This window comes from Cyphomyrmex costatus, unplaced genomic scaffold, assembly GCF_001594065.2.
Source record: "Cyphomyrmex costatus isolate MS0001 unplaced genomic scaffold, Ccosl1.0 scaffold786, whole genome shotgun sequence".
Classification (NCBI taxonomy): Eukaryota; Metazoa; Arthropoda; class Insecta; order Hymenoptera; family Formicidae; genus Cyphomyrmex; species Cyphomyrmex costatus.
The window spans coordinates 16,894-33,174 of NW_017280361.1; the positions used below are offsets into that span (position 1 = coordinate 16,894).

Here is a 16,281-nt window from a genome sequence, read left to right on the forward strand (position 1 = left end):
CAGGGTTGTTAACGTTACTTTAAAAAGTAACGAAGTTACTGGTTTCGTTACTTTTTTCAGTAACGAATGAGTAACGTATTTACTTTTTCTAGCGAGTAACAGTAACGGTAACTAAGTTACAATTTTCAATAACGAGTAATAGAATTTTACGTTACTTTTCTCGTTATTCCGTTGGTTCCGACATTTTACTTCAAAGCTATAAAGTTTCTTCTTCGACTGGATTCGGAGAGACGCTATATTATGCCTGGTTTATGCTTCGGTCTTAAGGACTTAATCCTAAAATTCAGCCAATAGAGTTCAAATTTCGGTTAGAACTGGCAGCTTTATTGGTCGAATTTTAGGATCTTGGGATTAAGACCTGAAGCATAAACCAAGCATCAGGGGCTGCGCAGAATAAAAGGAACAGATAACAGAGAACAGAGAATAAGAATTTCAACCTATCAGAAATCATATACTGTGGAATAAAAAGTGTGTATTCCATAGCACATGATTTCTGATAGGTTGAAAATTCTTATTCTCTGTTCTCTGTTCCCTGTTCCTTTTATTCTGTGCAGCCTCTTAGCACTATTTGTGTCATTCTCATTCTATCATCCATTAGACGTGAGACAAAGATAATACACAAATGTCGCTGATAGCGCTCTGCCCGAACGCAAGTCTTCTTCTTCCTTTAATGGCACCCGCAAGTGATAGCCCGCGATAGATACGGCCAGTATCCAATGTGGCGACATGTAGTCAAAAAAATGATGCAATGCCCGCGAAAGATGGCGAAGTCCGAATGAACACCGGGTAAAGTTACATAGATTTATAAAGTACCGTAAACTCGCATTCATTTTTGCGCAAAACACATTTCAAATTTACGCATTTGTATATATGTACTTTATTTGTGAAAATGAAGTCATTGAATATATATCAATGTTGTTGAATTATAATTAATTTATTTGTGACCAAATAATATGTAGAAATGCTTAATTTATGTGTTCTTTAGTTTAATATGGATTTATTTGTTGTAGAAGTTTTGTGCATAAAAGTGCATGAATGATATGTGTAAGTACAGTTCAGAACTGCGTACTTTATAAATCTAGTGACTTTAGGCCGGCACTGCCGACAACGCCGCATCGTGACTGTCGCAGAGTCCACGCGGGGAATGTATAGCACAGAGCCATGGCGCCACTTTATGAGTTTACTATTCTTCGTAGTTCGTACTTGATCGTCCATTTAACTTGTGTGTATACATTATCAATCGACATTAATCATTATTAACTGATACGACTTCACGACATACAAGGAGACGAAAACTTTTCGTCGAAAAGTATCATAACATGCAAGGAAATCACGATAACATGCAAGGAAACGAGAAACATGACGACACGCAAGGAAACGAAAAACATGACGACATGCAAGAAGAGATTAGTGAAACAAATAAGATTAGTGAAAAAGATGATAAGACAGGGAAAGAAGTAGACGTTGGAACAAGCAAAATCCATCCCTTTCCAGCATATAAAAAATACTTTAAGTATTGTACAGAAATTGCAAACAATTATAAATTCTATTGCTTACTTTGTCTTAGTTCGAAAAAAACATTAAGTGCGGCTAAAAATTCATCTGCAAATTTAAAAAAACATATTGAAGTAAGTAAATCTTTAAAATTACATACTTTCTATATTCCAAATATAACCTATATAGTGTATGCTTTTAAGCTTTTATGTTTTATACAGTGCAGTGATCAAAGTAATCATTGTGACAACTTGACAACTTTAACTCTTAAGCTGATTCTATTTTACAATGAGTCAGTAGACTAAAATTTTAGGTTTTAAAATACATAGTAATTTTAAGTTTGAACCAACGACATATAATATATACCAGTCTTTTAACCTAAATAGGTGACTATGATTTTTTGCATTTACAAGTTAGTTGTACAGCGAGTCGTTTTGCTCGATTAATAAGGGAAGGAATAAAGTTTAATTTAGTCAGTCTTACAAACATCGGTAGTTTTATGCTCTATCAATATAGAATTGTAGATTAACATTGATCTCGGTTTAACTTATTGTTCAACTTTTTCTAATTTTTAAAACTAGAAAAAGACGAAGAGTAAACTTGAACTGAGATTAAAGTTAATCTACATTGAGCATTAGTCCTGAAATGGCCATTAGTCGTACAAGTTGATTGTTGACTTAAAATTACTGACTACTGACTTATTGTAGAATTACCTTTAGATCTGTTACACAATAGAGTTGCAAGCCGTAAACCGTATGAAATTAACTAATCACAGTCGAATATGAGAAAAATAATCGACTATGACTGATTAATTTCATACAGCTCTATTGTGTAACAGGCTTTAGGCCAATATTATATTTGTCATATGACAAATTATTCAAGCCTGTTGATTGGCTGCAGGAGGATCTCAGACATCTCTATCCTATACTGTCCTAATTCCTATAGCCAATCAACAAGCTTGAAAAATTTGTCGTACTACAAAAAACGGACATATGTAATATTGGTCTAAGAGAGTCATGATGTTTATATACGTTTTATTTATTTATTTTATTTATTTTTGGTAGGCTTAATTTAAAAGTGAATTAATAATAGTATTCCTCATTTATCTAACATTGAACTGCAAAAATTGTTATTATACAGAAAAAGCATCCTCATTACCTTAAAGACTTGGAGAACGAGAAAGTTGAAGTTAAAATGAACAAAAAGTCTAACAGTGGTACATTAGAAAATGTTGCATTCCAAATGAAGCAAGGAAAGCTCGACAGATTCGGAACTGGAAGTAAGCTTATTACTCAAAATGGAGTCAACAAGGCCATAATGCTTTATGTTATAGAAGAACTGGAACCTCTTTCCATCGTTGATCGATGTTCTTTCATTGAACTAATTAAAATAGGCTTGCCTTCACATATAAAAATAATGAATCGTCAAGCATTAACTTCTAATCTCGAGACAACATATAACAGAATGAAAGAAAATCTTATTGCACATTTAGCTAAAATAGATTTTGTAACAACTACCGCTGATTTATGGAGCAAGTCAAAGCGAAGTTTCCTTGGAATGACGGTTCATTGGATAAATCCTGAATCTTTGGAGAGGGAATCTGCAGTTATCGCTTGTAAAAGAATAGAAGGAAATCATACCTATGATGTACTTGCAAAAGAAATGAATGACATACATCAGGAATATCATATACATAATAAAATTACATTTACAGTAACTGATAATGCATCAAATTTTGTTAAATCTTTCAAAATATTTGCAAAGGAAGACGAAAAAATAAACAATGACGATGAAACATTCCATTCTTTGATGGATGTATTATCTTCATCTAGATTTGAACATTGTAATGATTCTGATTTTGAAAATATCGAAAATGATATTACTCTTATTACTCTTCCACAACATATGAGGTGTGCCTGTCATACATTAAATCTCATTGCTGTACATGATACAGAAGAGGCAATGAATGATTCAGTATATAAAAAAATTTATCGAAGCACTTTTGCTAAGTGTTCAAAATTATGGTCGAAACAAAATCAATCTACACAAATCGCAGATTATATTCATAAAGTCATTGGAGTATACTTGGTAACACCCGTGATCACTAGGTATTTATGTGGATTTTTTTTAAATAATGGAACAGAAATTATTATTATTGCACTGAAAACAAATACATTAATTTAATAAATATTTAGTTGAATACATGCCAACTAAATATTTTGTTAAACATATATGGTAGATATATTATACTTATTTAATACAAGAAACGTTAATTTAATTTTAATATATAATCATTCTTTTTTTGTTGAACAAATATTTATTTACTTACTGTAACTATTTAGTTGGCATGTATTCAACTAAATATTTATTAAAATTGACTATATTTATTTTCAGTGTGTTTATAAATTACAATTTTTTAAATTAGTTTATATATAATATTGTTTACTATTAAATAGTATAATTGTTGAAAAATAATATAAACCATGCCAAATAAAGTTATTCAATACAAATCACTGAATAAAATAACATCTTGACTAGGTGGAATTCTATATTTGATGCTTTAAAACAGTTACAATGCATTATAAAAGAAAAAGGAGTGAATGAATTATATCAATGTATGGATTTTTGCAATCTACCTAGATTTACAGATAATGAAGTGAAGTTCATTAATGAATATATACAGGTAATTTTATTTTATTCCATTTTATTCCAATTTAATTTTTCTGTGAACATAGTAGGTATAAATATTATTTATGGATCCTTTCACAATATAGTTGAAACGCGTCTTAAATCGATTTCTTCTTTCATTGAATTAAATAATTGATGCAATACAAAAAATAATAAATTTGATTATTTTGAAGTCTGATAAATGTTCTTTAATTCTCGTATTAAACTTTCTTTTGGTCTGTCCTATGTACGAACAATCACATTTTACAATGATTATTTTATTATTGTTTTAGGTTATGACTCCATTAGCAGTATCTCTTGATATACTTCAAGGCGAACAAGGCATGTATATAGGATATTTATTACCAGTTCTTACAAGTCTTCTGAACAGGTTAACAAATCTTGAAGAGATTCAATTACAATATTGTCTCCCACTTGTATACGTTATTAAAAATGGAGTGAGAACAAGGTATAATATTAAATTGCAATTACACAACATATATTCATATTGTCATTTGTCATATTACTATATTAGTTATAGTTTAGTGTTCTTTAATATTACATGAATAAATAATTATACAATAATTAACAATTTGTAGATTTAAACAACAATTAAATCGAAAAGAATTTTTAATAGCTTCTTGCTTGCATCCACGTTTCAAATTGAATTGGCTGAATGAACAATGTGACGAACAAAAAGAAAAGAAGGATGTCTGTAAGAAATACTTAATTGATTTACTTGAACCATTGTTAAATCAGCAAAATCGAAGTATTCAAGATCAACCCTTAACATCGAAGCGAATGAAATACGACTATGACAACTTCTTTCAATATTCAAAACATAATGAAGAAAAAAACATTGCTGAAGAAAAGATAACACATTATTTACATTCGGATGATACCGATGTTAGTATGTTAAATGAGCATCTTCTTTTGAAAAAATTATTCGTCAGATATAATACCAGTCTACCAAGCAGTGCATCGGTAGAAAGACTTTTTAATATTGGTGGACTCGTTTTGTCGAATCTTCGACACCGCCTAACAGACGAACATTTTGAACAACAACTGTTATTGAAGAAAAATTCAAGGTTCAGAGAAATAAATCCATGATAATTTAAGTTAAAAAATATTCTACTATTTTTAATGTAAATTGATATACATATGTATCAAAAGTATCAAATAAAGAATTCATAAAATAAAAAATAGTTAATGAAATATAAAATAAAAACCTACAAAATTAAAAAACAATTTATTCTTATGTAGCTATATTTACATAAATATTATCATTTTTTGAAAAGTAACGGAAAAAGTAACGTTTTTCCCCTTACTTTTGAGTAACGATAAGGCGTTCCTTTTTACAATGGGTAACGAGTAACGAGTAACGTATTACTTTTTATCGCAAGTAACAGTAACTGTAACGCGTTACATAAAAACAGTAACGTTAACAACCCTGGTAATATATATATATATATATATGTGTTCCCTTCCCACCCCTCCACCACCCATATATATATTCAATAATATATGTATATTATATATGTATATACATGTGCATGCGCACATGTGTACACATATATATCCGCTATATATACTATATATGTCTAGTGGAATCTAGTGGAAAGGAGGGAGAAAGAGAGGGGAAGATTAATAAATATTAGTTTTTCTAAATTTGTTTTAACTTGAATTGCAAATTGTATTGTAATTTTTATAAATAAATTTTATACAAAAATTTATTATACATAAATATGAGTGATGATGAACGATCAAATCGATATAATATACAAGACTTAAAGCTCCTGAATACTCTGCAGCCAAGAAGTCCATATTGATGGGTAGCGACACCGAATTAGTCGGTGGCTAGCAAAACTGGTAGTACACTACTGGTTATACACACAAATGCAAGCTCATGTCCGTGTGCTCATTTTCGGGTAGAAGGGGAGCGCACAGACACGGGTTTATGCTTGTGTGTGTGTGTGTGTATAGCGCCTCGCCATGGTAAAAGGCTGAACTAATAGGCGTGAAAAAGTGATGTTTTAACGACAAAATTTTTCTTGCGTGCCATTTCGTTAATATTTGCTTATTTGTGAAAATGTGAATTTTTTTTGTATTGTATAGAAAACTGGCTTTATGATTCTAATGCTACATGTAACGTTATCATCGAAAGAAAGGTGATAATTTTTTGCGATGACGCGTTCCAAGGATTTTTTATTAGCTTTTTAGCATATTATGTATTTAGAATTTGTTACCAAAAAGAAATTGAGAAGACGTTGGAATTTATCCAAAGGTAGCTGAAATTAAATTATTTTATATATAATTCTCGTACTCGTGAAAGTCCTAAAAATTGGCGGAAACTGCAGTTATCGTGAAATTTTATACGTAAAAGCGTATATTTCACTCGTTTCATCAGCTGTTAAAATGTGTGATTCTGCCCGAGTATAGGCTTACTTTACGTGCTTTTTACAACCATTTACTGACTATCAGAGGAGGAAAGGACAGTTTCCGCCAATTTTCACAAGTATTTTTTCTTCTATATGGAAGAATCAAATATGTATAAATCAGTGTGCTCGATACGAAAGACATACGTGTTCATATGTCCACGTTAGAACAGTTGATTTGTCGAAGTTTTATTCATCGGAGAATTCTTAACTGGAACATCCACTGCGTATCTATTTTATTTTTATATTTTTGATGTTGAAGATCTGAAGATGGCTCAATATAGAAGCCGAAACATGTAATTCTAATGTCAATATCATATGTTGTTAAGAACATTAATTTTCTATTTTATATCTTCGTAATAAAATTTTTTTTTTAATTTGACATATAAGATTAGTTTTAATTTTTGACTCTTATGCCCTTTATTCATTTTTAAATTTATTTAGTTAATTAGATTGGGGATTTTTATTTATAATTGTTAGCTCCTAATGCTAATACACGTTTTGCATATTTCGTTTACCAACCATTCGCGTGGTCTTACCGACCTGCCTCACAACTTGCGCGCGCTTCCGTGGCGCTACTAGGAACTATTGGGCCTTGCGTGCGGCTCTCGTGTTGGCCGTTGCCTTTTCGTATCAAGAAGTTAGTTACGTTTTGTGAGTTACGCCATGAACGTGCTCTTTGTTCACTTGTAAAACAGATCGATTATGTTAAGACGCATTAAAGTAGAATTTAGCAGAATCAGTTGTTAGTATTCTTTTTCGTCCTGCATAATTCGTTACTACAACGCCAACAAGGTACGAGATACAATCTCAGTCTACGAGAAAACAGCGTTCCACTTAACGCAAAAAGAATACAAGTTTCTTTACTCAACATTGGTCCTTCGAGCCGGATACGCGGATACACAGATATTTCGCGGAGACAAGGATACGCGGATACACAGATATTTCGCGGATACAAGGATACGCGGATACACAGATATTTCGCGGATACAAGGATACGCGGATACACAGATATTGCGCGGATACAAGGATACGCGGATACACAGATATTGCGCGGATACAAGGATACGCGAATCCGCGGATACACAGATATCTCACGGATTGCACGAATATTTCATGAATTTCCGTACACGACGGATTCTTATGGATTGACAAATAAGCAATTATTCCAAGCAAACAGGCAATAGCCGTCACAAGGTATATGCACGTGTATCAATTGCACGAAGTAAGTATTCACAACCATAAGTTGCGAGGTAAGAAAATTCCGCATAATCGCAAGATAGTTTCATATTGCATGCAAATAGACGTTCGACACATCGAAGTCTTTGTTTGATTTCACGGTGACGCCATACTGCGTTCATCATTTTCAATTTGCATTAAATAGACGTTCGACACATCGAAGTCTTTGTCTCGGTACATGGTGACGCCATACTGCGTTCATCATTTTCAATTTGCATTAAATAGACGTTCGACACATCGAAGTCTTTGTCTCGGTACATGGTGACGCCAGACTGCGTTCATCATTTTCGTTTATCATAACCGCCATATTGTGCGCTCAATAAATTAGCCATTTTTCTCGCGAGATGCCATTCTGCACCTTATCGAAGTAACATACAGTTTCGCATACAAGGGCGGCCATTTGCATTTTCATAGAGCCTCATTGGCGGAATTATCACATTCCAACGATTTACGATAGTATTTCAGTAATAGCGCGCATCACAGTTAACATTCGCAATGGACACACTCACATTGTTAGACGCGAAAAACAAGCGTGCACACATAAGAGCGGCAGCCACAAGGCTAAAAACCTTTATCGACAATTTCGATGTGGACAACGGTTCGCGACATGATCTAACTGAGCGCAGGCAAAAATTGTCAGATTTATGGAATCAATTTGAGGCAGTTCAGTGTCGTATAGAAATGCTCGAGAACGCAGATCCCTTGATCACCGACAAAACAGCTCTTCACGATCAGCAAGTTCTACAGCGGGACAGTTTTGAAAGTCCGTATTTTCAATTAATGTCTCGTTACACCACTCTCATCGAGCGGAAGGAGAGTAATTTATCGCATTCAATTTCTTCCAATGTTAATGAGCATGCGGTTAATTCAAGGGAAACGCGTATCAAATTGCCAAAAATAGAGTTACCAGTGTTCACAGGTGCGTACGAGGACTGGTTTTCATACAGAGATGTTTTTGAAAAGTTAATACATTTGAATGAAGGCTTATCGGAAATCGAAAAATTTCACTACCTGAGATCCTCGTTGAAGGACAATGCCGCTGAGATAGTCAAATCGATAGAGACCACTGCAGCCAATTATCAAGACGCATGGGAAGCTATTAAAGAGCGCTTTGACAATCAAAGATGGCTCGTTCAAAGGCACATTCGCGCCTTATTTGAAATACCAGCTGTACGTAAGGAAGGTCACAATACGATTCGCGAATTATTAGACACTTGTCTTAAGCATTTGCGCGCGCTCAAGGCACTCAAAAGGCCAACCGAGTATTGGGATGACCTCATCGTTCATCTCATCATTTCCAAGTTGGATGTCGCCACAGGCAAAGCGTGGGAATTAAGTATCAAGGGAAAAGATCTTCCAGACTTAAAGAGTTTAATAGAATTCTTGACACTCAGATGTCAGGCTTTGGAAGCAGTACATAATAGATCTTGCAATAGCTCAACAAGCGGCGTCACGCAAAAACATAGCAGCGGTTCAAAATCCACACTCGTTGCTAATGTAGCCACATCCAATCTTTCATGTTCCGTATGTAAAGAAAATCATTCGATATATCATTGTAAAGAATTTTTAAATTTATCAGTTGAAAATAGAATCAAGGCCGCAAAAAAGGCGCACTTATGTCTTAACTGCTTGAGATCAACCACACATCAATCTAAAGCATGTACTTCAAGTAATTGTCGAAAATGCAGTAAAAAACATAACACATTGTTACACTTGGATATTTCGAATCGTTCTGATCAAGCAGAATCAAGCACACAATTGTCAAGTCAAGATACCAAACCCCTGCTCCCCGTCGCCACCCAATGTACGTCAGGTCAGCACTCCTCAAACATTTTGTTATCAACCGCAATTATTAACGTATATGATTCAAATAAGCAAATTCACACTTGTCGAGCATTGCTTGACAGCGGTTCTCAAATGAATTTCATAGCACAAGAGTTGTCTGATCAATTGAAACTCGAGGAGCGACCTCTCAACATTATGATGGCGGGAGTAATGGATGGAGTGATTCATGCAAACAAAATAGTCAGCCTTTGCGTCAAATCGCGTTTCAATAACTTTTGCGAAGAAATAGATTGCGTAGTACTTCCAAAGATAACACAACACTTACCGCAACGTTTCATACCCATGCAAGACGTGTCTGTTCCTAAATGCATAAAACTTGCAGATCCCAATTTTAACGTGCCGGCTAGCATTGATCTTTTAATAGGAGCAGAATTATTTTGGAGGCTCGTTTGCGCCGGTCAGATTAAGCAATCAAAAAATATGCCCATATTTCAAAAGACACATTTTGGATGGGTAGTTTCCGGTGTTACACCAATTGACATAATCAAGCCTGTCCCTTCTCTCAGTTTTCACTTAACTTCACTTGATGAATTAAGACTCACGTTAAATCAGTTTTGGGAAGTGGAACATAACAATGTTGCCAAACCTTTCTCCCCGGAGGAGAAGGCCTGTGAAGAATCTTTCTTGCAAAACACAAGACGCAATGAGGAAGGACGTTTCATCGTCAAGCTACCAATAAAACAAGACAAATTAAATGAATTGGGATTATCCAAAGACAACGCTCTAAAGCGTTTCAAATCATTGGAGAGGCGACTCATCTCTCAACCCGAGATGTACGATCAATACAGGAAGTTCATGAATGAATACATACAATTGAACCACATGAAGGAGGTGAACGATAACGCTATCGTCAGTTCCAGTTCTCCAGTTTTCTATCTTCCACACCACGCTGTTAAAAATGAAGCGAGTTCTACCACAAAGTTTCGGGTGGTGTTTGATGCCTCGTGCAAATCCACATCTGGTCTCTCTTTGAACGACACGTTAATGGTGGGACCTACACTACAGCAAGATCTCTTTTCAATTCTGATTAGATTCAGAACATTCAAAGTAGCGATCACCGCCGATATAACAAAAATGTATCGGCAGGTGTTGGTCGATTCAAATCAAACAGCATTGCAACGCATTCTCTGGCGAGAATCGCCGGACGTACCTATTAAAACCTTTGAGTTACTCACTGTTACATATGGTCTAGCCTCAGCATCATACTTGGCCATCAGAACTCTTAGGAAGTTAGCAGAAGATAATGAAAATCATCATCCAAAGGCTTCACAGATAGCATTACGGGATTTTTACGTAGATGATCTCGTTACAGGAGCTGACTCACCAGAGGAAGCCCTGCTCATTAAGAAAGAGATCACTTTGCTACTTCAAAAGGGAGGATTCGAAATCAGGAAGTGGGCATCAAATATTCAAGCCCTTCAGGATCAGAATTTTTCCGTCAACCCAAAAGAATTTGGTTTATCTCCTGATAAAACCACTGAGAAAAGAACACTAGGCATCACATGGGATTGCCACACCGATGAATTCAAATGTTCATCCATTAATCACTTACCTCCTCTTGACGTTCCTACCAAGCGACGCGTATTGTCGCGAATAGCTCTCATTTATGATCCATTGGGTCTGGTGGGTCCGGTCACGTTACTTGCCAAGATCATCATGCAAGAACTCTGGCGATTAAAGCTTGAATGGGACGAAGCAATTCCTCTAGACTTATATACCAAGTGGAAGCGTTTTGAAGCCGAGTTGCATGAATTAGATAAGCTACGCATACCTCGGCTTGTCACTGCTACAGAACAACATAGTCGGCTAGAGCTGCACGGGTTTGCCGATGCCAGCGAAAATGCTTATGGGGCATGCATCTATTTGTGCTCCACTTCAATTAACGATGAGCGCTGCACCCGCTTACTCTGCTCTAAATCCAGAGTGGCGCCATTAAAAAGTTTATCACTTCCTCGCCTCGAGTTATGTGGGGCAGTACTACTAGCCCAACTCATCAACAAGGTATCAAAATGTCATACCTGTCAAATTTCCTCCATTTATCTATGGACGGATTCTACAATTGTGCTGTCGTGGCTACAATCATGCAGTCGTTCGTGGTCAATCTTCGTAGCACACCGGGTTGGTGAAATACAAGAATTAACCTCAATTCATCAGTGGAATCACATACGAAGCGAAGACAATCCAGCTGATGTATTGTCGCGGGGAGTCATGCCGGGATCACTATCCCAAATGAAGATATGGTGGTCAGGGCCTTCCTGGTTGGAACTTGACAAGGAAAGTTGGCCTCAAGGAGCTCCTCCAGCAAATGAAACTGACCTTCCCGAACGAAAGGCTAAAACCATCACCGTAGCGGCAGTTGTCACGTCAGAACCTGACATATTCTATCTATATTCCAACTTCACTAAACTCATTCGAGTAGTGGCATACATGTTTCGCTTCACAGAAGGAGCACGCAGATCGAAGATTGCATCCGACCAATGCCAAGAGGTCGCATATCCACAAAATAAACCTATTAAAGGTATAACGTTCGACGAACAACAACGAGTCATTCATCATTTAGTAAAGATAATCCAATTGAAACATTTTTCAAGAGAAATGCAGGCACTTGACAACCATAAGGCCATTCCCACAAACAGTCCTATTTTAAAATTAAATCCATTCCTCGACAGTTCCGGCTTTCTACGCGTAGGGGGTCGGTTGAGGAAATCTTCCCTGCCCTATACATCCAAGCATCCACTGTTGTTACCAGGGAATCATCCATTTTCCTATTTAATTGTGGTTCACGAACACGAGAAGCATTTTCATGCTGGACCACAAGCCACTTTAGCCGCAGTTCGTCAATGCTACTGGCTCATTTCTGCACGTAAGATAATTCGTCAAATTCTCAGAAAATGCATCACTCGTCTCTGTTTACTTCCTATTGAAAACTGAAAGAAGGCTATAACAGGCGAACTATATTTTTCTTAGACATGCATATTAATCATACTTTCGTTTTCTTTTCTATTTCATTTGGTTGATTGTCTCGACAATTTATATATGTTATTTTGCTTGTATATCACAGCTACTTTTACTTTGTTGAAAGATGATCCTTTCAAGGCCGGCGGCATGTTAGCTCCTAATGCTAATACACGTTTTGCATATTTCGTTTACCAACCATTCGCGTGGTCTTACCGACCTGCCTCACAACTTGCGCGCGCTTCCGTGGCGCTACTAGGAACTATTGGGCCTTGCGTGCGGCTCTCGTGTTGGCCGTTGCCTTTTCGTATCAAGAAGTTAGTTACGTTTTGTGAGTTACGCCATGAACGTGCTCTTTGTTCACTTGTAAAACAGATCGATTATGTTAAGACGCATTAAAGTAGAATTTAGCAGAATCAGTTGTTAGTATTCTTTTTCGTCCTGCATAATTCGTTACTACAACGCCAACAAGGTACGAGATACAATCTCAGTCTACGAGAAAACAGCGTTCCACTTAACGCAAAAAGAATACAAGTTTCTTTACTCAACAATAATAATTGTACATATATTGATACATGTATACAATATTGATGTATATACATTGATACACGTATACAATAGCATATGTATGTATGTATGTGTGTGTGTGTGTGTGTATGTGTGTATGTATATAGTATTATATAATATGTATAATTTGAAGTAAATTGGTCGAACCGTTTTCGAGATATGGTAACTTTCATCAGAAAAAGATGAGATTCTATTACAGTTATAAAACTAATAAGTGAAATTACGAATTTACTGTATAAACTTCATCAGCAGGAAGATCGAATTTTTTAATAGCAATTTCAATTATTTGTGAAATACTTTCAGCATTTACAATTACTCTTTTAGAACCAGGTCATTCAATTTTAAATAAAGGCATCCTAAAATCTGAAAAAAGTATTTATTAATTTATAATCCATTCGTAATGTTTATATATATGAGTACAACATAAACGTAATAACGAATGTTACATAATAATACACATAATAATTATAACATACAATATGAATGTACATATGAATATACAAATACATGAACGATATAATAACTTTATTGTGCTTTGTTAAAACAAGAATTTTTAAAGTAATTAATAAAAACAGGAAATATATAATAAAAAGAATAGGCAATATATGTGCAGGTGAATAGCATATTTGGTTAAAAAAACTTAGACACAAATCCATAACATGGCTTAACACACAGCATACTTCCTAAATTGTATACGTGCATTGGTTTGAAATCTATTATTTCATGCAAGGAAAGACAGTCATAACCAATTGTTCGCCCGAGCTCATAAGCTCGAAGGGATGGTATAAAAGAACTATCTATTACTTCAAACACAGCATAGACATGCATTTCAATGGAGCAAAGAAACAAACAGATTCTCCCTATAGTAATGTTCTCCTGGTAACCATCTTGGCGTATTACTAGAACATGCCCTTTTCTGTATTCTGTACCTTTCAAATTAACTTTCATTGTTGGATGTCATCAAGTAAATTAATTTTCCTTATGGCAGCTTTAATATCTTCCTGATATAAGTCGAGGTTAAAATGGCCAAGTTCGTATACTTTTAATTCAAGTCTATTGTCAATTCCCAATCGTACCAGACTTTGAAAAAGTTCATGTTTTTCACTCAAGGATTTCACTACATTAATAAAATTAAGAAGAGTTCGAATGTTCTGTTACGTCCCCCCCGTCCGTATATTTTTACTTTGCTTTTTCCTTTTGTATACGCGTTATATGCGTTTAGATATAAGTATAACATTAAGAGACTAATTGTAACTCTTCCTATTACCATCCTTACCATTATGCCTTACCAACATATCTTCATTACCAACATCCTAATTACCGACACCTTCCTTACCGACACCGTCATTACCCACATATTAATCTTAACCTTTCCACCACCTTTGACCCTTCCACCACCAAGATGATTCCTACTTCTAAACGCTCTACTCCTGGATACATCCTGGTAGGGACCCAAGCCTTAAAAAGGGCACAAGAGCGCACAGAGCTCAGAAGAATTTAGACAGAATTTTGATTTAGATCAAGATTTACGGAAGAAGTCTTCCACTCGATTCCAACTCCACATCCACTAACTCAAATTCAAGTTCCATATTCGTAACTCTAACTCTAACTCTTACTGTTACTCTTAATTCTATTCCATATTCTAATCCATATTTTAATTATATTCTATTCCATATCCTAATTCATATTTTTAATCCTAATTCACAGTGTATTATTTTGCGTATACTTTAAACCGCGAATATCAATTATATTCAGTTATCATTAAATTACTTTTATACTATAATAAATATCATATCAAACAACCACTGCGGCATAACTCATTTGCGAGACGAAAGACCGACCGAAGCCTTCCACTTAGAGAACCTCAGACGAAACGAGGAACCACAGGTAACAGAACAAATTCATGGTGACAGCATTGCCTCTACCATTTCGGTAAGAATACCAAATCTATTTGCATTACGCTTTAATCTAATTCATTAGACAACGGCATTGTCTAACGGACCGCTGATCGCTGACCGCTCTCGAGTCACGTACTCTAACTATTTACATTACGCGCTCGGACCGACCGCGCTATATTATAATCGAACTCTTACGTTGACCACGAAACGTATACATTTAGTTTAAATTCACGATTCTATAACAGATCTTAGCTTTTCCTCTACAACGCGATTGTACCACCAATAATCACGGTTTTATAAAGTAAATTATTTCTATTTCTCTTAACTCATGAGTCCGTCACTCAACCCGATACATCATAACATCCTCCGGGATAATATAAGCGTTCCATATCAGGCGTGGCTCAATACCGCTCTCTGTTGTACAGCCATAAGCTACCAATATCAGCAAAGTAATATTAGTATTTGTGCTGTAGTATTAGTATTGTGATGTTACGCGGACAAGTCTCCTTACGATCGTAGCCAGTATACAAGCATTTCACGTCACTATATTCACATAGGAGCTTTTGACGAATCTGACCGCTGCCATTTGTGCAACAGTTTATTTCCGCGTAGCAGTCCAATATCAGCGTGTGGTACATGTAGCCACCTATTACACGACTTTCGTAGATACTTAATCGAAACGGGAGATAGGCCGTACACCAACGTGCAATCGACTGTGATTATTGTTTCACAGGTACGCCAGAGGATGGTTAATCCTGATCAACTCCATTAAATAAAGATCTATCCTACCATAAGCCGTTCCGAAATCCTGTCTTTAATTTTTATTTTAGTATAGGTCGGGACGACATAACAGTTCCTTTTAAAAAATCGATGTTTGCTCTCGAATCTCATGGTCCAAACTTTTATCAAAGGACCAAATTCTAAAATTAATTTGCAGTAGTGAGAAATGTAGTGATGCTTTGATCGGAGATTAATGTCAGGAAATAACCGTTGCCTCATAGATAAGTACTCCGAAATTATTCTATGAAGATAAGGTAAATAAGGTTTGTGAATTGTCGGTGAACATACAATTTCGACAATTTCTGTCAGTAAAAGAAAACAAAACCACACTTCATCATGAATGTCTTCAATTTTATTGTGAATTAATAGAGGGAAAATCCATAAAAATGTCCAGATTTGGC

At 35.5% G+C, this 16,281-nt stretch overlaps 1 protein-coding gene across 1 annotated transcript; it reads left to right on the plus strand.

Moving 5' to 3' along the window:
* Positions 1–8,330: 8,330 nt before the first annotated feature.
* On the plus strand, positions 8,331–15,853 carry LOC108781190 (uncharacterized). The gene is made up of 4 exons (XM_018549106.1): positions 8,331–9,005; positions 9,078–12,543; positions 12,742–12,966; positions 15,834–15,853. The coding sequence occupies exons 1-4, from the start codon at positions 8,331–8,333 to the stop codon at positions 15,851–15,853; spliced, it is 4,386 nt and encodes a 1,461-aa protein (XP_018404608.1).
* Positions 15,854–16,281: the final 428 nt, after the last annotated feature.

Bases quoted from the DNA above. Each gene is read 5' to 3' on its own strand.
- LOC108781190 (XM_018549106.1), top strand. From the start codon at position 8,331: ATGGACACACTCACATTGTTAGACGCGAAAAACAAGCGTGCACACATA. The intron at 9,006-9,077 runs GTACGTAAGGAA...CGCGCGCTCAAG, and splicing joins CCTTATTTGAAATACCAGCT to GCACTCAAAAGGCCAACCGA. The intron at 12,967-15,833 runs GTGAGTTACGCC...ATTGTTTCACAG, and splicing joins CAAGAAGTTAGTTACGTTTT to GTACGCCAGAGGATGGTTAA.